At 40.4% G+C, this 25674-nt stretch overlaps 2 protein-coding genes across 2 annotated transcripts in view; one reads left to right on the top strand and one right to left on the bottom strand.

The window, feature by feature from the left end:
• Positions 1–4298: 4298 nt before the first annotated feature.
• On the top strand, positions 4299–12846 carry optc (opticin). The gene is made up of 7 exons (XM_041033186.1): positions 4299–4427; positions 5824–6054; positions 9619–9775; positions 9912–10070; positions 10158–10360; positions 10900–10995; positions 12679–12846. Exons 2-7 carry the CDS (start codon positions 5851–5853, stop codon positions 12844–12846), a joined length of 987 nt encoding a protein of 328 aa, XP_040889120.1. The 5' UTR covers positions 4299–4427; positions 5824–5850.
• A 1446-nt stretch (positions 12847–14292) lies between these two features.
• The window catches only part of LOC121178809 (dihydropyridine-sensitive L-type skeletal muscle calcium channel subunit alpha-1-like), a 55814-nt gene continuing 44432 nt past the window's right edge, over positions 14293–25674 (bottom strand). Inside the window, exons 35-43 of the mRNA XM_041033181.1 lie at positions 25036–25163; positions 23488–23584; positions 21509–21611; positions 21106–21207; positions 19421–19551; positions 17498–17623; positions 16681–16832; positions 14468–15768; positions 14293–14346 (exon numbers count right to left, since the gene is read on the bottom strand). Of these exons, the coding sequence (XP_040889115.1) occupies positions 15759–15768; positions 16681–16832; positions 17498–17623; positions 19421–19551; positions 21106–21207; positions 21509–21611; positions 23488–23584; positions 25036–25163 (849 nt within the window). The 3' untranslated portion in view covers positions 14293–14346; positions 14468–15758. The remainder of the gene's footprint in view (positions 14347–14467; positions 15769–16680; positions 16833–17497; positions 17624–19420; positions 19552–21105; positions 21208–21508; positions 21612–23487; positions 23585–25035; positions 25164–25674) is intronic.

Below are 25674 nucleotides of genomic sequence, written 5' to 3' on the forward strand. Positions count from 1 at the left end.
CTGGACTTAAATTTGGTGCAATATGTGCAGCCTTTTTACTTTTTTTCCCCATACTGCTCAAACAGTGCACATGGTCCCTTTGGTCATTCTGTTTATAGTATTTATTATTATTTTCCTCTAATAAGAAAATGTCTTTATATATTTTTTGATCTTATCTGTATTATCTGTATATTCTGAGTGCCTGTACCCTATTGCATCTGCTCTTTGCTGCTGTAACAGTGTAATTTCCCCATTGTGGGACTTTTAAAGGTTTATCTTATCTTATCTTAATCCCCCTTTTTGTTAGAATAATGGCCTGATCAACCATTATATATGTGTCCTTTGTGTGGAGGTCTGTTTGTCTTTTGTTGGTCGGCTGGTCTGTTCAGTTAATTGAGTTTGGTTTTTTTTCAGTACTGTTCTGTTAGGTTGACCTCTTTTTTGGATCTGAGTTTGTTATATTTTGGTTAAAACATATTTCTTTGAAAAAGAAAAATGTAAGTAAGATTCTTGATGTAGTACTTCCACTTGAGTAAATGTTTTGCTGGATATTTGTACTTTTACTTAAGTACTAAGCTTCAGTACTTCCTCCACCACTGCAAATCAGGTCAAACAAACCTGCATATACTGTTGACACAGCCCTCCACAGTCCACAGTCTTCTTCCTTACCAAGTCCATGTCTTGCTATGACAAAAAGAGAGCCACCTGAAGACAGAAATATATGTAATTGCATCCCCCCCCTTGTTACATGGCAATACATAACACCACTACTGCTACTTCTAAACCAGGTAGTACTTACTACTGCTAATAATAATAGTATTAATATCTAGTCATAATGAGATGCTGACTCCTCTGGCCTAACCTGATTTTGTGGCTGATGCTGTAGTTTGCACTTTTGACCAGTAGGTGGAGACGTATGCAAAAGCACTTGCATCTAGGTCCCTCTGACAGACAGCAATGTACTGGTGCAGGCCAGGCTTGTCATAGCTTCTGTGAATGATACAAAATAAGGTGAAACAGCTTGCTTTCATCTCCCTACCACCTTCCCTTCCCCAGATACTTAAGCTTGTGTGCCATCACACAAGCTACTCTTCATCTTATTCACCTAAAACTGATGTGAATGTTGTTCCATTCTCTAAAATATTTCTATTTTCCTGTTGTGTTATGCTCTTGTTTTGGTTTTTCAGGATCCATTTCTTTTTCACCTGTCTCCCTCCCCAAAGTTGGGGAGCGGAAGGCTCAAAATTGACGCTCATCTGCCAGAGTCTGGAGCTGTCCATAAAAAAACGGGGAAAAGTAAACAATGGTAGATAATACATAACACAGTACGTCAACAAATAATTATATAATAAATATAAGTGCTAAAAATCCATAAAAGTGCAGTATTAAAGTGCTTAATATTTCAAAATCACAATTAATAAAGAATAAAGTCATGCAAAACACCCAAAAGAAACACAGACATGCATCAATATAATATAAACAATCCATATTTAGAAATGTCGTATTATCATCTGTCATTCAGTTACCAATGCATGGGCGCATGGGAGGTGTTGTCGTCCAGAGCTGGGCTAGAACCCACGACCTCAGGAGATTAAGTTTTTCCCGGAGGACATGACATCAGAACCAGAGGAGAAGGTAAGAAAAAGGCTTTACCAGCAGTGTGGGAACAAAGTATCTGTGTCCTAAGATCCAGAGGTGAGAGTCACATTACATTACATATATTACACATATTTTGGTTGTTCACCAGATGCTTTTATCCAAAGTGAGTTGGTTAGTTCAATTCAATTCAATTTTATATATATAGCGTCTTCCACAATCAAAATTGTCTCAACGCGCTTTACAGAGACCCAGAGCCTGACCCCAGAGCAAGCACTTAAGGTGACAGTGGCAAGGAAAAACTCCCTTTTAACAGGAAGAAACCTTGAGCAGAACCTGGCTCATATGGGGGACCCTCCTGCCGATGGCCGGGCTGGGTGAAAGGAGGAAGATAGGACAGCTGGGAATGGAGGAGAGGGGGAGAAGGACATGCAGCATAATACAAACAGGGTTGGGAAAGGACAATGCTAGAGGGCCAGCATTTAGATTATTTAGATTAATCAGCATATTACAGTTATGATAGGAAACAGAGCACAGAAGCAAAAAGCTGTCATGATTGGTAATTATTTACATTACAGTCTGCATAGAATATTAATCCAAAATTTATCTGTAGCAGAGTGGAACATTAAACATGTGCTAGAAATGGATCATTGTAGACGATAAACTGCAGCAGGTCGGTGGAGCCAGGACCACAGACAGAGAACATGCAGCTCCGGAGCCAGAGATACCTGCAGAAAGGTACAGAGAAAGAGAGACCAGAGAGAAACAAGCACAGGACTACAGAAGAGAGAGGACACAGAGTTAATGACATGGAATAAAGGCTAATAAATGTGAGGGTGGGTCTGAGGAGAGCTTCTGAGGAGCTTCTACCACTGTGCGGTGGAGAGTGTCCTCTGCACCTGCATCACTGTGTGGCATGGCAGCTGCACTGCTGCTGAGAGGAAGGCTCTGCAGAGGGTGGTAAAGGCTGCACAGAGGACTGTGGGGAACAGCCTGCCCACCACCTCAGACCTCTACACAGCACGATGCAGAGGGAGGGCCCTCCGCATCATGAAGGACTCCACCCATCCCGCACACAGTCTCTTCCAACCCGTCCCCTCAGGCAGGCGGCTGAGGAGCATCCGGAGCAGGACCACCAAGCTCAGGAACAACTTCTTCCCTGAAGCTGTAAGACTGCTGAACTCTAGCCCTGCCCTGTAGACCCCCCCCCCCCCCCCCCCCCCCTCCCCCTTCCCCTCCTCACCACACACTGACAGTCCTGCACTACAACACTTTGTCTGTTCCTATAGGCACAATACACGGACTACCTCTGCACTACCACTACCTCCCACTTGCACATGAGTGTTTATGCACGTGCTAACTTCGGCTTCCTTACCTTATCTTATCTTATTTTTACTCTATTTAATTGTTAATTGTTTAATTTCACAATGTTTATATATTTCTACTCTAATGTTTATATGTTTATATTTTCTACTCTAATGTTTATACTATTGCCCTTATGTTTATATTTCATTCTTGTTCACGTCTTGCTCTGAATGGCTTAAACTGGGACCTGAGTACTAATTTCGTAAAAGTTCCTTGATCCTTGATCCTTGAGAAAGAGAGAAAAGAAGAAGTGTGCAGAAGATCACGGGAATTCCCCCATCACCCTAGGCCTATAGCAGAATAACTAAGCAATGGTTCAGTTGCCTGAGCCAGCCCTACTAAGGGCTATATCCTTTACTGTAACAGTGTCTATAGAGATAATTGTGACTAACTATTAGTTTAGTCATAATAACTAAGACTGTAACTACAACTAATTATAAGCTTTGTCAAACAAAAAGGTTTTAAGCTTAATTTTAAAATTAGAGAGGGTGTCTGCTTCCCCAACCCAAACTGGCAATTGGTTCCACAGGAGGGGGGCCTGATAGCTAAAGGTTCGGCCTCCCATTCTACTTTTAGAGATTTTGGGAACCATAAGCAAACCTGCATTCTGGGAACGAAGCAATCTGTTGGGATAATAAGGTACTATCAACTCTTTGAGATATGATGGAGCCTGGCCATTGAGGGCCTTATATATAAGGAGAAGGATTTTAAAATCAATTCTGGATTTTACAGGAAGCCAATGAAGAGAAGTTAGAACAGGAGTAATATGATCTCTCATGCAAATCTCGCTGCAGCATTTTGGATCAGCTGTAGGCTTTTTAGAGAGTTAACTGGACAGCCTGATAATAGGGAATTACAGTAGTCCAGCCTAGAAGTAAGCATGGACTAGTTTTTCAGCATCACTCTGCGACAGAATGTTCCTAATCTTACTGATATTGCGCAGGTGAAAGAAGGCGGTCCTAGAGACTTGTTTTATAACACACTCTTGGAGAGTCTATGACAATGTGCACTGAAGCTGCCTTAGTGGTACATTTTACTGAGACACGTTATGCTGTGGGTTTAAGTTAAAGCTGAACATAGTTCATGGCTGAGTGTCAAAACATATGGGGAGTGGATATTTCGGGGATTTGGAGTTTTTTTGTTCGCTACTGAAGCTAAATAGTTCATCCAATCCTGCTGTGTTTCCAACAGGGATTTTGTGTGTGTGTGTATTGAAGGGGACACTGGTGACAGCTGAGTACACACTGACTGAAATGACCTGCACAACCCCCCTCTCTCTGCCACGTCATTCCCCTTCTCTCTCCCCAGCATAAGGAGGCATTGTCCACAAGCCAATCTGAGGCCAAGTGAACAACAGGGGGCCCTCGCAGGGACTCTGGGACCAGTCTGAGAGCCCTCAGGAGATCAAACACACCATTAATAGCAGCAGGATAAGAAGGAACTGAAGTTTTGTGGAGTCTTCAGGAGTGTCCAGAAGAAACAAAGCAGTAAGTTCTCTACAATTACTAAGTCATTTGATCTCCTGATTTTGTTCAGGCAGGTGAAGATCATGCTTCATCAAGTACTGAGTCGCTTCAAGACTCAGTGGCAGTGATGATGATCTGCTGTAACTGCCTTGTTCCTGGATGAAAGCAAGATAAGTCACATTAGAAACAAATTCGTTCTGCTTTACTTCAGATATTTCAGAAATCTGTCCCATACCAATCACTGTGGTAATCGAAACAGTTTAAGATTAAAAACTGTTCTGTTTTTTTTTAGTTTTTCATACAGATTATACTTTCATGAACAATAGTGTATTGCATGCTCTAGTTCAATAGTGTGGACCTAACATTTATGTGTACAATTGTAGGTAGTGTAGATCTGCAATTCCAGTCTGCAGTGAGTGGGTCCTGATTGCTACCACTAATCAGTAGTATAAAAATAGTCTCCATCAATCAGTCCATTTATGACTTGATATAACAGTATCACCACAGTTCTCTTGACAGAACTGCAACATCCTGACACCCTGCAACATCTGCAGCCAGAAATCACACAGTCCTGTCAGTTTTCAAAGCAAACATTCCTCGGGCATTCTGACCAAACAGCCAACAATGCTCCTTTGGCTCATTAATCAGAAGGGGGAGGGGGGGGCAGGCAAGTTTGTTATTCAATCTCACCACAAGGGTCTATTTATTTTTGCCATTTTGGAGCTTTTGATCCAATCATGTGATCTTGATCAGTAGATTGTAGTTTGTCTGAACATTTACAATGCCATGACAACTGAGCAAAACTATAGCTGCTGATCATCAACTCCAGATTTAGAGAGACCCAAAATTTCCCCCATGAGCAGCACTTGGTAGGGTTGAAAGAAAGATATATTTGTGTTTCATCTGTGTGAAAAAAAACTGTATGTTGTAGCTAATACTTCTGTGACCAAGAGGAAGCATGTGAATTGAGAAGAGATTACACACAAAAAAATGGTTGTGCTGTGTGGCTGCTCTAACCTGTTAACATAGGCACCAAAATCAAAACCAAGACATTCAAGACCATCATGGACAGGTGAGGTAAGCACTGTGAGCCTAAGGTCAACAGGACCTAGAAGACTGAGACCTAAAACCAAAGTGGACATTTGAAACTCATATAATCAGGTTTAAGGAGCAATAGTTTTGAACAAGTAGGAAGTTCTTTGCCCCCACCTAAGGCAACACCTCTTAAACATTCTGACTAGACACCAAAAGAAAACCTTCTCACAATCATTTTGATTTTCCATGTTTCATTAGTGCAGTTAGTATCTTCTGCCATTAATCTTTTTTACATATTAATTTATTTGGTTATATTGTATATTTATATATCATATTGACATATTGGTATATGAAACCCTTCATTCTCCCCTCTTGATGTCAGCAGGTAGTCTTCGTGTTTGAGCTGAAGATGTCTCTGCAATCTCTGATGGTGGCTCCTGTCTTGGTCCTGGTCTTCCTTAGCCCCTGCCCTGGCATCGCAACCCCACCAGGTGAGCCAGATGATGAAGTTTTTGGCATCGAGAACTACGACCTGAACAGTGAGACAGAATGGGACAACCTGGACATCAACATTTATGGAGACAATTATGATTATGATGACTTGGACCAAGAGGTGAGGGGGAGAGATGGATGGAACATATATTAGTAGTTCATCTCTGTAATTAGTATTATGGTATATTAATAGTATTAATACTTCAGACAGAGAGGTGCGCTCTCTTGGCTTGTTGTGGGGAAATCAGCTTCATTCACTTTGTCAAATGAAAGAAGAAATGACCTTAACATAATGTTGATGTGCTCATCTTCAATTATTAAAGTTTTATAAGCAACATCAGGGGATTTGAGCACTCTATGTCTTGAGTTTTACAGGTGCCATACAGGTTGCCCTAATTTATTTTTGGTGGTTATAAGCAGGGCTGGACTGGGACAAAAAAACGGCCCTGGCATTTTTGGCTTAGACTGGCCCCTCATAATTAGTGGTGCACAACAGACTAATTTATGTATATGTTGCCCAAAGCAATGTATTTTACTATTGTTACGTCTTGGCCTAGGGGAGACCATGGTGCAACATTTAAAGGAAAAATCCCAGCTCCCAAAAACCACCAGCAAACTTGCAGTAACTACACATTCAATGGTTTATTTAAAATGCATCTTGCACACAAGGTCAGGAGCACGTTGGCTGACAGTCCACCTGGAAGTGGAGAGAGGAGAGCCCCCAGTAAATGACAGATTATTACAATTTATTAAGTGATAAATAGAAAACCTAAAAAAACAAATTAAAAATATAAATATTTGGAACTACCTGGAAAAACTGTGCAACTATCTAAACCATCAAAACATTTAGTATCTTTAGGTTACATTTTTATTTTTTGATAATAAGCAGAAAAATCTCATACTAACTGCAGTGATACTGTAGAAAAAAACTCACACGGAACAAAAACAAAACACAATGTAAGGCAACTGCTGCGACAGGAAATAACATTATTCACTGCTCACTGCTACACGTAGGTCACCTGTTTGGGCTTCAAAACGGCGAATTTCGCCCAAAGGTGAGCGATTTTCATGCCTGTCCATCACCTAAAAGTCCCGGTATTATCCTAACATTACTACCTGCTTACCTGCTGTGCCTGTGCTACACTTCCCTGGTCACTCTGTCCCTCGGGTTCCCTGTCAACAGTCTCTGGTTGCTCCTCTCCCTGTTCACCTTCAACCTGGGCTGCAGGGGACGTGGAGGCTACAGCGGCCCCTCCAGAGAATATGTCTGTTATTTTAGCACACTTTGCAGCGTCTATAGCGAGATTATTGAATCCTTTAACCCGCAACTTCTCCGCACCTCCTTTCTTCCGCTTCTCCATGTTCCACGCTCAACACTATGAAACTGGAGGGGATCAGTGCAGAGAAAGGGGTGGGGCCGCTCTGGTAAGCTACTATATCCTGATTGGTTTAGTCCACTGTCTATATTGAAGATGGACCAATGGGCCACCCCCTCTAAATTGAGGGCCGGTTTAAAAAAACAAAAACAAAAAAACACAGCATCGGCCCCTAGGACTGTCGGCCCACCGGGAAAGTGCCCGGTATGCCCGAATGTAATGGCTCTGGTGATCCCCTCACCTTTCCTATAGGTTCACCAACAGTTACCATCATACCAACAGTTAATATCTCAACATCTACTGATGGGACTGGTACAAAATCTTATACAGACCGTCATGGTTTCCAGATGATGTATCAAAATTACTTTAATGATTCCCTTACTTTTTTTTCTGAAATGTATGGGTTAAGTGAAAAATCTCAACAATACTGGACTACCATGGACTATTGGTACACACATCTATTTCCCCTTCAAGACTAATTGTAATCCTGATGGGGGGCAGGCAAATAACCCAAAGAGACTTTGAAAGGGGATTAGGAGGGATATGAGGTTGTCACACAGCAAACAACCACTTCCAGGTCTTATTTAGCTTGTTCTGTCTGTCCACAAGACTGAGGGTGAAAACCAGATGTTAGGCCCTGATCAGACATAATACCAACTGGAATTTCATGCAGGCGAAACACAGGAGTTATCATAAGGTCAGCCGCTTCTTTAGCAGAGCAGTTTAGGGTGAGCAATGAAATGTGCAGCTTTTGAGAAACAATCTACCACAGTAAGAATCATTGTTACCTTGTGAAGGTGTGTCCAAACATTCCAAACAGTCCAAGGTACAAGGTGCACAGTCCAAGCTCAGTTGCATTTTAATTTAAACACCTAGGAGATGTTGATCTCCAAAAACCACCAGGTGATCAATTAATAGAAATCTTGGCCTGATAGATTTTCAAGAAAATCTTTCAAGAACATAACTGTATAAAACCCTGTAGGCAGTGTCCTGCCTGATCCAACTAAATCTAGGGAGCCTGCAGTTCACCTTTCCATGTGTTACCAGCCTAAGTCACCAGAGCTCACCCGTCTGTTGCATCGGAGCTCACCTGAGACCCGGCAGCTCTCGTGTCTGTCATCAGAGTTCACCTGAGAGCCTGCAGCTCATGATGGAGACATCATGCCAGTCAACCATGTCCTCAAGATATGGTTGACTGGCAAACTCTCATTTCACTTTATCATTAGATCACTCTCATTGGGTGTTGTACTTGCTTGTTGAACTAGCTTGTTGAAATATTTCTAACAGCCAGTTACATGAAAATGTTTATGGGCAAAATGGAAATTCCCTTCACTTCACTGCAGCACTCTTAGCCATCTTTGATCTCTGGAATCATTTTGATCTCGACTATACACTTATACAGTTTTGTGACCGCATGTTTCACAATTGTGACGCTATCGCGATGACAAAATTTGTCCACAGATAGACTGTAAAATCACTCAAAATTGCATCTTCAGTAGTTCCCACTACAGGACCACATTTTGCCATGAGGACACACACAAGGGGTGTGGCAAGGGGGCATTATCTTGCTCAAACATCCCGTTTGGACCTCAACGGAACAGTGCATGTGCAGAAGGGAGCATGTGGGTTTGAAGAATGGCACAATACTGAGCAGAGTTCAATGTGCCATCACAGTCAGTGAGGTGACCAACGCCAGCAGCACTCATACATCCCCAAACCATGATACTGCCTCCACCATGCTTGACAGTAGGTACTGTACATGCTGGAGATAATGCCTCACCTGGCCTTCCGTGTACCCTCACATTAGCACGAGGAACATTAAGCTGGAAACTGGACTCATCCGACCACAGAATCTTCTTCTAGTTCCTGGCTGTCCAGATCTTGTGTGCTTGGGCCCAGCGGAGCCTCTTGTTGATCAGGGGTTTCTTAACAGCCTTGCAGGACCTTAAGCCATGATGTAGGAGCTCTTCATTAGTGGGTCACTGGTACCACAATACTCAAAATTTCTTAAGTATTTTTATGGAGCTAATCAATTTTAAGTTTTTAATGGCTGATTTTAGGATTGGTTTAGTATTGTGGCTGTGACTGTACGAAAACAAATTCAACTTGGAAACTTAAGAGTGATTGTTAATGCAATATATCACAAATGCATGGAGTGTCCGAAAACGTTTTTCCACCACTGTATTTACTAACAAGATGAAAACAATACCAGCCATGCTTGTTGAAAAAAGAGTTAGAGAAAAGAGAGAAAAAAGTTAAAGATTTTAACTCTCTTTATCTCCCTCCTCCTTATTGCCCTGGGAGAACAGATTGAGGTGGGCACTGTAGCACCAGACACCCCCTCACCAGCCATCCAGTCCACAGCTCAACACTATGAGGAGGAGGTGACCCTGCCAACCCTGCCTCCAGCTCCTGTCTCCTTGGACTTCAAGGCACCAGGACTCTTTGGCCCTGAGACAGGCCTGGGTAGGTGATCCGCATCATTTGAGTGTTTAATCTACTGTCACAAAAGTTCAGCAGTCTTCAACATTTGTTTAAATACCTGTGGCTAATTGTCTCTGCATACAAATGTGTTAAATGTCTACCCTCTGTCTGTGTGCAGGTATGCCTACCTGCCTGCTGTGTGTGTGCATTGGCGGGAGTGTGTACTGTGATGACATGGGCCTGGATCAGATCCCACCCCTGCCCAAAGACACCACCCATTTCTATTGCCGCTTCAACAACATCCGACATGTCAAGAACACAGACTTTATCAATCTCAGTGAGTAACCACATTTTGCTTACACTCAAATCTACTGTACAGATGAATGGCACAAACTGGTCAATGTCAATTTTTGTTTTCTTACAGATAAGCTCAAGTCCATTGATCTAACGGGGAACCAGATCTCAGGGATGGATGAGGATGTGTTCCGCTCTCTGACGCAGCTCCAGGAGTTGCTGCTGGCTGATAACAACATGAAGTTCATGCCTGAGCTGCCAGTCACGATGAAACGCATAGATCTACGCAACAACAAGCTAATCAGTCATGGAGTGCATTCTGAGGGATTCAAGGTACATATTGCGCACATATGCTTGGAATAAAAAGTAAAAATTCTCACAAGCACAATCACTCAGCCTACAGTTACTGTATAATGTGCTCTATGGCTTTGTCAGGTCTGAGAAAATAACCCTCATGTTTGACAAAAATAAGTCAACTTACTCCTGAACCTTCAAACAGCCTTCATTTGCAGAAGATGAACAGAGATTGCACTGTTGTCATAGAGAGGGTTGAGTTGAGATCATGTGGTCTATGCATTTAATGTCAGTCACATGATAACAAACTGTATTGTTATCATATAAGAGTTATATTTTGTCTTAAAGATTCAGATGACATATTTGTGAGTGAACCTTTGGCACTGCAATCAAAAAAACTCCTTCACTGCAACTAATAAACAGTCCTGAGATCAAATACTACTTACGCAGTGAATTCAGCAACTTGTTCAAGAGATAGGTAGCTGATACGTAGCGGGTGTGGGGGTCCCTCTAGTGGATACTTTCATGTATTACAATGTTGTCATGTGAGTGTTCCAATTTCTTTTTCGTCCAAGTAGGATATGAACCAGTTGGAATACCTCTATCTGTCTGGAAACAACCTGGATTACATTCCTACACCACTGCCACTGAGCCTGAGAGTGTTGCACCTGCAGGTACAAGCACAAGCATGTCATGCTTCTTCCTTGTTGTCTCCAGAGGGTGATGTAGTTTTCAGCCTGGTAACCAGATAGGCAGTGTTGGGGAGTAACAGAATACATGTCTTGGCCAAGACAGAAACGCATTCCTGTCCCGGGTCTGTTTTGCCGGCTGTAGCTCAAGTTGGTGCTCCTCGTCCGACTCCATTCTGACCGACTGATCAGGAAAATAGCTCGTTTATTTACGTTTGTTTTCGCGGAGTTGGGGCTTCTGGGAAATGCATCGGGTTGCCTTCGTTCATTTAGAGAACTTGTGAAACAGAGAAGTATCGTCACGTAATCCATTGATTTCAACAATGTAACTGTATTCTGAATACTATCTATTTAAACTGTAACTGTAATGGAATACAGTTACTCATAATTTGTATTCTGAAAACGTAACGCCGTTACATGTATTCCGTTACTCCCCAACACTGCAGATAGGTCACATCTCAGTGAAAAACAGTAATATATAAACTACTAGCCAATGCAACACAGTAACACATATGGACACTAACATAGAAGTATATAGAAACAGTATTATTAAAGGAACATTTATTACGTCTTGGGTGTTTTTTGCAAAGACCATCAACACAGTTTAGCAATCACACATATTTCTGTTATGGACTTTCAATTGGTTCAATTTGTAAGAAAGTTCTTGTGCCACAGTGATGTCTCCGTTTCATCACTGAATCTGTTTTAAAGTCCTATATTGTGGTAGTACAATTATTGGAGTGAGTCTAAAACACAGGTCAATTATGTACAATACACAGCTGGTTGTCACTAAATAACTGCGGAACCATGCATAACTACCGAAGGAGAAGACAGTTACAGGGAGTTATATTAGTCATCAATAACTGCTGTTGCACAAATTGCAGTCAAAAATAGCTTTAATACACAGACCTGCAAACCTTGGGAAAATATTGTGAGTACCACAGTAGTGTAATGCTTAGGTCACATGCTTTGGCACCACTTTGCTGATCCTAAAATGATGATTAATATTTCATATATTTAATTATGTGAAATTACATAAATAAGCTATTGCTAAATGTTTGTCATTTATCAATAGCATCTGCTTCATACTTGAGAGAATAAAATCAGCCAGATGATTGGTTGAACTCTTCTTCTTCCTTTGCTTTTTCAGCAGGCTGGACACTGCTGCCTCCTGCTGTTAGGCTTGCAGTAGCATGTGCACAGTTGAACTCACTAGGTGTCATTAGCTTTATGCATAGCTGACAGTGACAAATCATAGCAGCATACTTTGATGATGAAATGTATACCTGCTACGCAAAATAAGAGTAGATATTGGCAGGTGTGAAAATCATCACATGCATCCATTTAGAGAGCTGGAGAGCATGTTTATTTTTATACATGCTATAGAAGCAATAAAGCTCTGGGCCAATTAAAAGGGATGAAAAGGCTATGATAAAGTACCTTGCCAAAATAAGTACATTACTATTATTACACTAGCTAACCACAAAAGAATCAAAACATGACAATTAGTCTTTAAATTAAAATAAACAAATACTAGACTTAAGTCTAATGAAATGCACAAAATCTTTAAATCCCCACATCCACACTTCTTGTGTTAAGAACCACTGCCTCCTGTGAACACATTTCAGTGTTAAAACATCAACCGTTAACCTTCTTCTTCACAATCAGGACAACAACATCCAGTCTCTGCACGAGGACACTTTCTGTAACAGCCACGATCGCAACTTCATCCGCCGTAATCTGGAGGACATCCGTTTGGACGGCAACCCCCTGAACATCAACCTGTTTGCCCAGGCCTATATCTGCCTGCCACGCCTACCTGTGGGCAGTCACTGACAACTGCCACGCAACATAGTTCAGGCTCCAGTAGATGGAAATGATGGAAGAATAGAAGCTGTTCATCTGTAATGTCTATTTTGTGGTAATGTGGGTAGTTTGAGTGTAATTTTAAACACCTACTGCTTTGTCTACACATTCAAAGCCATTGTTTATGCCAGAAATCTGCAGAATTTGTAGAAAAAGCATTTAAAAACATCATGAAACATGCAGTGCATGATTTTTTTGAAGTCTTATGAAATCATATATGGCTTATGTGTTTGCAAACACTTGCCTATTTACACATCTATTGATGTGTAAAAAGTTTTGTAACACATCTTGTTATAATAAAAAAAAACTAATAAGTTTGGCTGTAATTCTTAATATTATCACATCTTGGGTAAAAGAAAGAGTCTCTCCCTTTATTTACCGGTTTATTGGCATACCTTATATTTAGCTTCTTCTTTGGGTTGGTATGTTTGGTTATTCAGAAATGCCATTATTTGGTTATTATGTCATTGGGAAGTCAGTTTTCTAGGACACCTTTTGTGAAAAATTTTAATACAAAAAATGTTGGTTTTTTTTGTCTGTATTCAATAAACAATAACAAACACCTGTAAGTGAACAGATAGATGCAAGGCCATGGTCAAAAACTGCTCAACTGTTATGAATGCAGAATGCCATATTGTTTACAGAATTTTCCTTGCCACAGACTGTAGCACTTTGAACAGCCATGTCAGAAACAATCAGCAAACTTACTGCTTACATAACTTAGTGCTTAGTGCTCATTAATATGGAATTGTTGGTATCCGTAATTCAGGGCATGCCTAATTTGTTTGCTTTTAAAAACCTCATGCTCTAACCACTAGACACTTTAGAGAAAGTCATGGCTGGTGTATGCACCTTCCATCATGTGTTAATGCCAGTGTGTCCGAGAGCAGGAATTTTGCAGCGCAACATGAAGTAAGTATGGTGTAGTCAAAGGGATTGAATTTAGTATACTCTGAGAATGCTTCACGGTACACTGAGTAATCTCAGTGTAACTGCATCACTGATTCCAAATTTGTTTGGCTCAAACTGGAAATCAAATATCACATACTTTATTATTCCACTGCATGAACTCTAATCTGCCTTTGTCAGACATGTTGTCATACCTACGAAAGTGTGGTTCAGGGTACAAACCAAAAGGTAGTTTTTATTTTCCACTGTGTTGAATAGGAGTGGGAAGGAACCTTTTTTGACATTATCAAAGCCAAATGCTGCAGCAACACTGCTCAGCCTACATGGGAAAGATTTTGTAGCCTTCTGGATAGAAGGCTACAACTGACTATTGAACCTCAGATCCAGGAAGAACAATGTGGAATCCATTCTGGTCATGGAACAGTGGATCAGCTCTTTACCCCTTCAACCTTCAGTATGCAAGAGGGTGGGATGAGACTGAGACATACCCCTGTGGCCCTTAAGAGTCGCTGAGAGACAGAAGGATGGGTACTATTGTCTGACTCGCTACAAAATAATCCACTGAGACTTCGAACCTAAATTTAACAGTTTATTAACAAACAAAAGATAATCAACTCATGATAACGTGCTCCAAAATATAACCAAAAATGATCTCAGTGATCAAAGAAAATTAGTGGTCAACAAAAAATACGGCGTCCCACCCGCTCTCTCTCTCTCAAACAAAAAAAGAGACCAACAGGTGATATCAACTAATATACACGCCCATAATCATGTGACCCGCTAACCCCCAAATCAACATGATCACATAAACAATATCCTAATAAACAAAAAAAAAAACAAAAAAAAACAAAAAAAACAAACAAACAAACAATATCCCTTAACCTCACTACTAATAGAAAAAATACACATTCGTGGTTCCTACAAGGGTTTTTCAATGAATCATTCATTAGTCATATCTTGTTACAATTATCCATTTCTAAGACATTACTATGCTTAATTTTCCACTTTGCTTAAGATACATTTTGTATAATATTGTATGCCGACTGTAATGTAAATAATTACCAATCATGACAGATTTTTGCTTCTGTGCCCTGTTTACTATCATAACTGTAATCTGCTGAGCACACAGTATCCACTGTTCTGTAATCTGAATGCTGGCCCTCTAATTTTGTCCACTTCAAACCCTGTTAGTATCATGTTTTATATTCTATATCTATATATATTCTGTCTTATGTTCTTCTCCTAGTCTCCTCCATTCCTAGCTGTCCTATCTTCCTCCTTTTCCTCCTTTCACCCAGCCTGGCCATCAGCAGGAGGGTCCCCCACTTTGAGACAATTTTGATTGTGGAAGGAGCTATATAAATAAAACAGAACTGAAATGAATTGAATCTGACTTAATTAGAAATTGAGTTCATTTTCCCTCTTTGTGCTTTCTAATGTTTTCCCTAAACTGTTAATGAAAAAATAATGAAGGTAAGGTAATAGCGTGAAGACACAAGGTCTTCTGCCCATTTCTGGTCACCGCTGAAGTGAGGTGTTTGGGCTTGTTTGCACCATGACCTTTGTCTTAGGCCATAGGTTCCTTTATCTCTTTGCAAACATGGGTAGGCCTCTTGATCGTATGCATATTGACACTATTAGTCTACGACGATGTTACTCCTAGGTTGTATTACTGGCGATTATCAAAAACAGGGGAATTGAGAGAAAGTTTTAATTCTGGTATGCCAGCTACTTTTGTGACCTTGTTGTTACCTTCACCCTATACATAAAATTCTCTCCCTGCACTCAGCAGAGACAGCTGAGAGAATATTACACTTAATATCACACAGTTTTCTCTGTGACAGAGTTGGCTCTCCATGTTCTTCTAGTTGTGAAAAAATGTTGCTCTCAGTTGAGCTCTTGCAATCCTCCATGTTCCTGAAGACAAAGATCATGGCTTTGAAGTACACAGACATCAATGGTCTTCTGCTCTGCTAATGAAGGCTGAGAAAAGAAAGAAGAATGAAACTGTGATATAATCTCAGTTTCAGGAAAACATACAAGCCAGCAAACTTTTAAATCAAGTGAATCACCAAAATGTTGTGTCCTGGGCTTCTACATTTAAGTTAAAGTAGTATGTAGATGTAAATGTAGACAGCATGTCTTTAACTTCATATCATCATCATCATGTTTGAGTTCACAACAAACAGTCTAGTATCACATAACTGTTTAGTTACATGTACATGTACATGTACATACAACACTCCCTATCCTCATCTTTTGAGCTCATACCCTGTCCCCAGAATTTATCTGTCCCCTCACCTCCCAGTCCATGTGTTACCCATCCCCTGGTAGCATCAGGCCATATAACACCAAACCTAGCCCAATCCTGCTCGAAACTAACTATGCCCACAACTCCAATGACGTTGGGAGGAACACTATCATCCCCGAGTACTGACAGTACAGGAGAAGTCTGGCTTTATCGAGGACTGTGCTGCAATACTGGAAACCCTCTTCCCAGAAAAGTCAGAGAACAACACCAGGCTGAAGACACCAGCCCTCTACCTTGCCCAGTGGCTCATGCCCTAGCTGCAGATGAGCACACCTATGGACTGATCCATCCATCAGCTCCTGGTTCAACATATTGAACCATATGCATGTACAAGGCAGATATGTATGATATATTATGTTCACAGCTTTTTTCCGCTGCCCCCCAAGACCCAAAAAATCTGTTATTGCAATTTTCTTTGTTTTGTTGTTGTTGAGTTATTAAAGCTAATATTTGCAGACTCAGGACAAGGCTATGCCACAGGTTTAAACAATATACAGCTAGAAAGGTTTGTATTAGGAACAGTAGTTACAAATATAACATAAAGAATAAACGCAAACAACAAACATAGGCATGAGAACACAAACCTGTGACTTGCGTTGCTGTTGGTGGTATTTATATTGCTGATAACGCCATCTTCCATCTGCAGTGGCCGCTGCGTAGTGGCCTGGTTGGCACCGGCTACCTCACTCTCAACAGAGAAAGGGTCCGAGTGGTATCCAAAAAGACTACCTTGTCTCTGTTTTAGTGGCAATGGTACAGTTGTTGTGGGCAAATACACATACAAACACACACATCAGTACTAGTTAAAACAGATACATCAGTATATCAATATCGAGACTCAATAATGTATTTGAATCATGCCTTATGCTTTTTTGTTCACCCCCTTGTGTTTTTACTTTGTCAGGAAGTACCATTGCTCACTGGACAAAAAATGTAAAAATTTGACTGACTAATTAGCAACTGTACGTCTGCCACCAATTTTGAAACAAATCCGAATAAAGACATAAAAACGAACGAATAAACACATGAAAAGATAGAAAAAGGCCTGCCTTGTGTTTGGCCAGGAATTACCTTACATTATCATCATACTGATTATAGGGGTTATAAGTAAGTATCTCCTACCATGGTGTCTGCATCCATTTTTTGAATACAAAGAAAATAAGAATACACCCATAAAAATTCACAGTTGAGTTTTAAAATATCACCAAAATATTTGAGGTGGGGGATGTGGGAGCGCTGCTGTTAAGTGCTGTGAAGGAATATACTTTGAAAGCCCAATAGCAGGTTGTCATTGTTTTCAGATTTCAGGCCCTCCTAGACTGCTGTTTGTTTGTATCATTCCTTCCATACGTCTTTCCCTTTCTCCACTTATCCATTCATCCTTCAATCCTGTCCTGTTACCCTGAAAATGCCTTCTGCAGCGGCTTCATCAGCAGCTTGGTCCATGTCTTCCTCAGTCATCAGGTCTCCGGAAATAGTCCTATGGAGCTCTGGAGCTGCCTCTTCCTCAATGTTCCTCAATCCTGCCTAATGGACACAGACAAAAGACATGGTTAGAAAAGGAAACAAGAACAAAACTCATTTAGGCCCAGTGTGCATGTCTGCATGTTTGACACCATGGCTTGAATCTGAATTTGCAATTCAATTTTATTTAAAGAAAGTGGCACAGAGACAAGGCAAGACAGGCGCAAGAAAAAACTGAGGAAGAAACCTTGAGCAGAACCTGGCTTGTATGGGGTGGCCTCCTGCCGATGGCCGGGCTGGGTGAAAGGAGGAAAAGGAGGAAGACAGGACTGCTGGGAATGGAGGAGAGGGACATGCAGCTAATATTCTATGCTGACAAACAGGGTTGGAAGTGGACAATGTTAGAGGGCCAGTGTTCAAATTAGATAGTGGATACTGTGTGCTCAGCAGATTACAGTTTTGATATGAAACAGAGCAAGGAAGCAAAAAGCTGTCAAGATTGGTAACTGTTTACATTACAGTCTACATCTACATGATACATGTATCTTAAGCAGAGAGGAAAATTAAGCATTGTAATCTGTTAGAAATGGATAATTGTAGACAATAAACAGCAGCAGGTCGGTGCAGCCAGGACCACAGACAGAGAACATGCAGCTCCGGAGCCAGAGATACATGCAGAAAGGTACAGACAAAGAGAGACCAGAGAGAAACAAGCACAGGACTACGGGAGAGAGAGGACACAGAGTTAATGACATGTAATAAAGGCTAATAAATGTGAGAGTGGGTCTGAGGAGAGAAAGAGAGAAGAGAAGAGGTGTGCAGATGATCACTTCCCAGCAGCCTAGGCCTAAGAAAGAATTTTAAAATCAACTCTGGATTTTACAGGGAGCCAATGAAGAGAAGTTAATACTGAAGTAATATGATCTCTCTTGCTAATTCCAGTCAGTACTCTCGCTGCAGCATTTTGCATTAACTGGAGGCTTTTTAGAGAGTTAACTGGACATCCTGATAATAGGTAATTACAGTAGCCCAGCCTAGAAGTAACAAATGCATGGACTAGTTTTTCAGCATCAATCTGAGACAGAATGTTCCTAATCTTAACGATACTGTGCAGATGAAAGAAGGCGGTCCTAGAGAGTTTTATATGTGAGTTCAGTTCAGTTTTGATCAGGACTGATCAAAAATAACTCCAAGGTTCCTCAAAGTCGTACTGGAGGCTAAGTTAATGCCATCCAGAGTAACTATATGGTTAGATTATCTGTTTCTGAGGTGTTTAGGACCAAAAGCCAGGGCAACTGGGTGACTGTTCTTAACAAGAATCATAGCCCTACTTAGAGACACATTTATACACATTTAAAATCTGATCATGCACCAATTTTTTCATCTTTGAAAATATGAAAAAAACAGGCAGGGTTAGGGTGAGTGCTTGTTACTCATTTCAGCCTCTTGAGGTTGAAGTGCACCACTACCATAGACTGTATAAAAACTGGCCACTACCCCAGTCTAAATAGGACTTTTTCTTTTCCAGGGGCTTTTTAATTTGTCCATGCACTCCAAACATAAGGTAAAAGGCTTTCTTTGGTCAAAGCACAGGACCAGATAAGGTCCAAGGTCCAAGCCTTTGTCATCCTTAAAGATGCTGTTATCACAGTACAGTGTGTAACTGTGACAGATATGGTGACCCACTGAAGCTGTATAAAGACCTACAAGCCTTCTGTTCTTCGCTCATTTGTGCGTCTCATGCTTGAGAGCACTGTGGGTCCATTTGTAAACACTTGAATTAAATTCATAGTATATTATTTTTCAGACCACACACAGTTGTAATCCAAAAAAAAAATGCTGGTACCATTAACTGCTTACCTGTATCTCATGGGTAGCACTTTTCTTGGTTGGTCGGTAGCCATAGTACTCTTCCTGTCTCTTCTTCAATTTTCTGAAATAATCCTGGATTAGGAAGGTGGCATAGAACTTTCCCACTGTCACCTCATCATCTGTTAAAACAGAGATGCATGTAAAGGGTCAAAAAAACATGCAATTCATCTTACAAATGGTTAATCCACTGCCACTGCACAGTGACCACATCAGACTTCTCAGGTTTGACTTGACCTTATTAATGTATCTGTAAACAGGAAGCAAACTCAGCATAATGACATTAAAAATCAGTGGAAAGAAACAAATACACAAAAACTGACTTGATTAGGTGCAAATGGAATGAGGTGTCTGCACAACTAGGAAATGTTTCAGCTTGAATGAAAAATTTGCAGTTATATTAAGGTTTAATGAATGAACTGTGTACATACACTTGAAGAAAAGCCTGGACCTGAGAAAAAAAATTGTAATTAAAAATGTGATCCACACAAAATATGGGATAATTTTTTGGTTAAATTTAATTAATGTTTTATTTTTGTTAGAGTAACACTATTTATGTTTGATAAAAGTGATATAAATAAGTCCCCCAAGGATTTTATTCTAGAAAATATGTGTTCCATCACAGACAACAGAGGGTAGCAGAGGGCAGTGGGGAGCCGGCCGAGCCAGGACTGCCTTGATGACATAGCTTTTACAAGCTTGCCATTCCTGCAAGTTAGTAATCTGTGCAGAAGCACAGAAAAACACGAAGAAGCATAGCAAAGGATGTTCTTGTGTTTTTTCTTTTTTAAAGTTGTGTTTACAGTGTACAGTGTAGTTTGTTTTGTTCAAATAAGCGACACCAGCAAATGTCTCCCTGATTGATTTGGAGCTCCCATTCTTATTAGTTTTCGGTTTTCAGTTACGTGCTGCTATAAACTGCTATGTTGCCTGGAAACATACAAAGTCAGCAGGCTTAAAAGTGTGTACAGTTAACAGAGATGTTAGTGAGGACAGAACAGAAAGAATATTTATTAAGAAAGGTTTATATTCCTTCACAATAAGGCATAATATCAGTGAGACAGAATGTGGATTATTTTCCCTATTTGTTTATGGACAGATGTTTTTTTTATTTATATTGTAGTATTCTTCTTCTTATTATTATTATCAGTAGTAGGAGTAGGAGTAGTAGTAGTAGTAGTATTTCTGGTGAGAGTATCTAGGTGGAAACCAAAGAGGAACATGCAGTATGTGACAATATGTTTATTTAGAGCACATAGAGGCAATGGTGAGATTTGTTTAATGAATTCATTCTTATAAAGTAAAAGTGCTGTCTTGCTCCCAGTTCTTTGTGCAAGTGGGGCTTTCCCCACTTGCACTACATCCTATAATCAGCCTTGCTTCCTGTTGTTCCTAAGTGTTTCCCTGCTACCTGCATTTTGGAATCCTCTTGTCTGTATCTTGTCTGCCAGTCTGTCATACTGCTTGTCTGTTTGCTCACCAAGTCTGCCTGTAAGCCTGATATCTCTCATCACTACAAGCAATATCACTACATCAGCCTGCTTCCTTTATGCCTCCTTTTTGCATCCTTCTGAGCAGAGTTTGCATGTCCTCCCTGTGCCTGTGTGGGATTTAATTTATAGAAGTGTGTGTCTCTGATGAGTGACTTTTTTCCCTTAGCTCTCATGAATACTGACCTCCAATAGGTGGTATGACTTGATCCAGTAGTTTCATACTGGTGCGCTTCCAAATCTTCTTGATAATTCCCCTCAGCTCCTCATTGGCTTTTTCAAAATTACCTGACCATTGGAAAAAGGACAATAATGAGACAAAGCTATTTGTTGTTGAGAAACTACTGCTTCAACTACATTTTCCAATAGCAGTAGACGGTAGCAGTAGATAACTACTTTCAAAATCATGTCACATTTCCAGTAGCGGGCTGTTTCTTTTACATGATATATTATTATAAGTTAGTTTGACTGTACAGAGCAGAACAACTAGGTGGAAGTTCATCTGGAAGCTTCCCTGTCTGGAAATTAATTTTATACATTTCATTATTTCTATACTATATACATACAGTATATAATTAATAACACAGACCTTCTGTCTTTATTTTCAGTGCAGTTCTAACAAGGGCAAATAGTGTGGCATTGAAGGTGACTGTTCCATCACTGTTGAGAGGCATGTTCATGGAGACCAACCTCTGTAGAAACAAAACACAACACACAAACATACAGAATGCTAATCAGAGCTGGTTCTATAAATTACTTACAAAAATACATACTGTATTTTTTGTATCTATTTTTTCCAGTTTTGGGTCATTTACCATTTTCATTTATGAAATATTTCATATTTTGCACTGCCTTCAATCATTCCTCTGGTTCCCCCTGGGATCCAAAAGATCCCATCAGAAAAACAGAAGTGATGAGGCACAAAATCCACAGTTGTCATTCTGTACAAAATGCATTCCGAAATTTGTTTGAAGCTAACATGGGGCTTCAGCAGTCTGAATTAGACAAATCAAGTAGATATCTCCAAAAGTTACAGTTCTTTCGCTACCAAATTACATCTTTGGGTTCTATTTTCTTGAACCCTGAAAGGCGATGCAGATCACAGTCAAGTATCCTTGTAGATATGATCTCATGCATATAGGAGGGTCTGGCACCTGTTGCAATGCATGCAACATTCAAGAGAATGTGATGAAGGGGTTTGCTAGTAATCCTTCACTACAAATACATGTGTATGTAACTCTGCAAGGAAATTTAAACTTTATCTGCGTTATCAGAACAAACGGATATAATACAGTATTTTGTGTAGTCAGTCATCTGTAACAAATGAAAACTACTTGAATTACGTGAATACTGACACAATACAGTTCTTACAGGGGGCTAAAAGTAGATGCAGGTGCTCTGGTTACTGAGAAGCTCTTTCTTGTGCTGGACTTGTTTGTCCAGCACATCCCACAGGTTGATTGGATTGAGATCTGGGGAATTTGGAGGCCAAGTCAACACCTCAAACTCGTTGTTTTGCTCCTCCATTCGTGAAACATTTTTGCTTTGTGGCAAGGTGCCTTATCCTGCTGAAAGAGACCACAGCCATCAGGGAACACCAAGGGTGTACATGGTCTGCAACAATGCTTAGGTAGGTGGTACATGTCAAAATAACAGCCACATGGATGGCAGGACCCAAGGTTTCCCAGCAAAACATTGCCCAAAGCATCACACTGCCTCCGCTGGCTTGCCTTCTTCCCATAGTGCATCCTGGTGCCATGTGTTCCCCAGGTAAGCGAGGCACACACACCCAGCCACCCACATGATGTAAAAGAAAACGTAATTCAGCATGGGCACCGTGACTGGTCTGCGGCTATGCATCCCCATATGCAACAAACCGCAATGCTCTGTGTATGCTGATACCTGTCTATCAGAACCAGCATTAACTTCTTCAGTCGCTCGTCTGTTGGATCGGACCACATGGGCCAGCCTTCGCTCCCTATAAGCCTTGGCCGCCCATGACTGTGTCGCAGTTCACCACTGTTCCTTCCTTGGACCATTTTTGATGCATACTGACCACTGCAGAGTGGGAACACTCCAAAAGAGCTGCAGTTTTGGAGATGCTCTGACCCAGTAGTCTAGCCATCACAATTTGGCCCTTGTCAAGCTTGCTCAAATACTCTTACCTTACTCTTGCCCATTTTTCCTGCTTCTAACATCAACTTCGAGGACAAAATGTTCACCTGCTGTCTAATATATCCCACCCACTAACAGGTGCCACAAAGAAGAGATACTGCTATTCACTGTTATTCACTTCATCTGTCAGTGGTCATAATGTTATGTCTGAATGGTGTATAAAGAAACAACAGAATTTAAATTCCAACCAACCCGTGAAAGGCACATCATAATTAATTAAGTCACGCACACTTCAGTGCCATTATGAATCACTGACCAAGTGAAGAGCTGCTTACCAGTAGCAAGCTACATATTTAAATAAATATACTGTGCATGAAAATGTACATTATCTCTCCTGCTTTGAAACATGAAGCCTGCCTACGCTACTCTACTCAGGCTAAACATTTTTCTTACCTTGCATGCGATACGATGAGGACAAAACTTGCCAAAACCCAGAGGAGGAGGTATTCTCCGTAGGAGCGTTACCACATCAAGGTGTTTAATGCGTCCTCTGTAAGAAAGAATAAAACAATGAAGGATTTTTGTATTCACTCGAATACCAAAGACCTGCAGTCCATTTTATTTAATAGTGGAGACAAGCATAGTAAAGAGAACCACAATCTGCACTGATTCATTTGTAATGGACACACTTGGACATTTAACAAAGGAGGTTGTTCAATCCTATTTTAACCATTTCTATCTCCAACAAAGCTGTCTCTGAGAAGATATGCTATCAATGTGATACTCACTACCACTAAAAAAAAAACAAAACAATTTATGGCTAGGTCATCAATTTTCACATCAACTTTCCAAAAGAACCAGTTCTTAATTAGTTTCATCAAGGTTTAAGGCCTAGTTACACAAGCATTTAAAACAGTTCAACTTAGTTCAAATGTTTTATTTTGGACATCAAAACATAGTTCCATCTCCGTGCCATATTCTTTTTAAAATCACATATGATAATCATGACCCCACACTAGGGGATAACTGATGATGAATGCTTTCGCATCACTAATCTGTGGAAACTATACTGTACTGCTTGAAAATATGAATATGTCATTAACCATTGTTTATTTATTCTTTATTTCATCAGAGAGAGATTTGATCGATGTCTCAGTCAGCAGTGTGGAATTTAGGTTCATGCTGACAAAGAAACTACAGTGTCTGTATCCCACTGATCTTCTGAATTGCCCCAGCTCCCCGCAAAGCAGAAATGACACAACATATTAATCATTTTATTCATATTACAGTTCTTAAGTATTTATCAAAAAAGTTAATCAGAATTCATCACACATCTCAGAAGCACTTCCAGTTAGTCAAAGCTTGATTCTGTGGTGCTGCAAATCATTATTTTATAATCCCAACTTTGTTGGACAAAATCAGCATAAAAAGATTCATGATAACAGTTTTGTGATTGGCTCTATTCACAATTTAAAATGACAGAGCACATCCTGTATCACAGACAACTTGGAGATGACTGTTAAAGGACTTAATGTCTACTCTTTTGCATCTGGACTTGTTTTATTTATGATTTATATGACTTATTTGTTGGAAACGTTTTACACAGATGCAGCTGTTCTCGGTAGTGTAGCTTATAAGTCTGATTACATGCTTGTTAATTATTATTATTAATTTTACTTTTTTGCAGTTGTGGCTGTATTGTACCTTTTAGATGACATACTGTAGGTGTGTTGGCCTGTTAAGAGTGATTTTTCTTTTCTTCCCTTGCTCATCTTCACCCATGACTGACATTTTTGTGGTAGAGCAGAAAACAGGACCCTCTGCTGTGTTGTAGGGTAAAAAAAAAGTATCCCTGCCCAACTACATGAGTGTGCGCAGGTCCCCATCCAGATCCATTTCTGTGGGAACCACAGTAGTGCTTCCAGCCACAGGTCTCAGAGAGAAACAGTACATTTCCCTAACACTCCTAAGAACTCCTTAGAACTAAATACAAACACTTACGTAGCCTCAGGGTCATATTCAGCCCAGATTTTCTTGAATTCATCCAAGTGCTGGGGGCCAAGGATGGACCAGTCACGTGTTAAGTAGTCAAAGTTATCCATGATGACAGCCACAAATAGGTTGATGATCTGTGAAGGACACAGGCAACATGTGTGGTTGCTGGACATTTGTGATTTGAGATTGTGAACATTTTTGTCAGTTGCAGTGGTGCCCAAGGTCTCGTCCCCTATTTTTTACTGTGAAGTTTCACAACACAAAAACTAGGCAATTACAAGTCCAATTTAGATCAGTTACAACATTACATTTAAAGCATTTTAAAACAGAGGCAATATTCAATTAACATCAAAATCACTGTAATTAAAAACTCTGTTACATATGTAGTTACACTTTTAGTAATGCTGTGGTGGACTGACAGTCAAGCAACACACCTTCCATCTTGTCAGTTTTTCAGCTGTACAGCAGTCATGAGTTGTGACTACACAGCTCAAAGAACTGGTAGTGACACATCTTACTGATAGTTACTGAAATATACGTGGTCAAATGTGCCTCATACTTCATTTGATTGTCTAAGCATCTCGGCCTGAAGACAGGTCAGTATTCATCAATAGTCACAACACCACCTAGTAACAACAGACAATG

The sequence above is a fragment of the Toxotes jaculatrix genome, chromosome 3, assembly GCF_017976425.1.
Source record: "Toxotes jaculatrix isolate fToxJac2 chromosome 3, fToxJac2.pri, whole genome shotgun sequence".
NCBI lineage: Eukaryota > Metazoa > Chordata > Actinopteri > Toxotidae > Toxotes > Toxotes jaculatrix.

Bases quoted from the DNA above. Each gene is read 5' to 3' on its own strand.
- optc (XM_041033186.1), top strand. From the start codon at position 5,851: ATGTCTCTGCAATCTCTGATGGTGGCTCCTGTCTTGGTCCTGGTCTTC. The intron at 10,071-10,157 runs GTGAGTAACCAC...GTTTTCTTACAG, and splicing joins CACAGACTTTATCAATCTCA to ATAAGCTCAAGTCCATTGAT. The intron at 10,361-10,899 runs GTACATATTGCG...TCGTCCAAGTAG, and splicing joins TGCATTCTGAGGGATTCAAG to GATATGAACCAGTTGGAATA.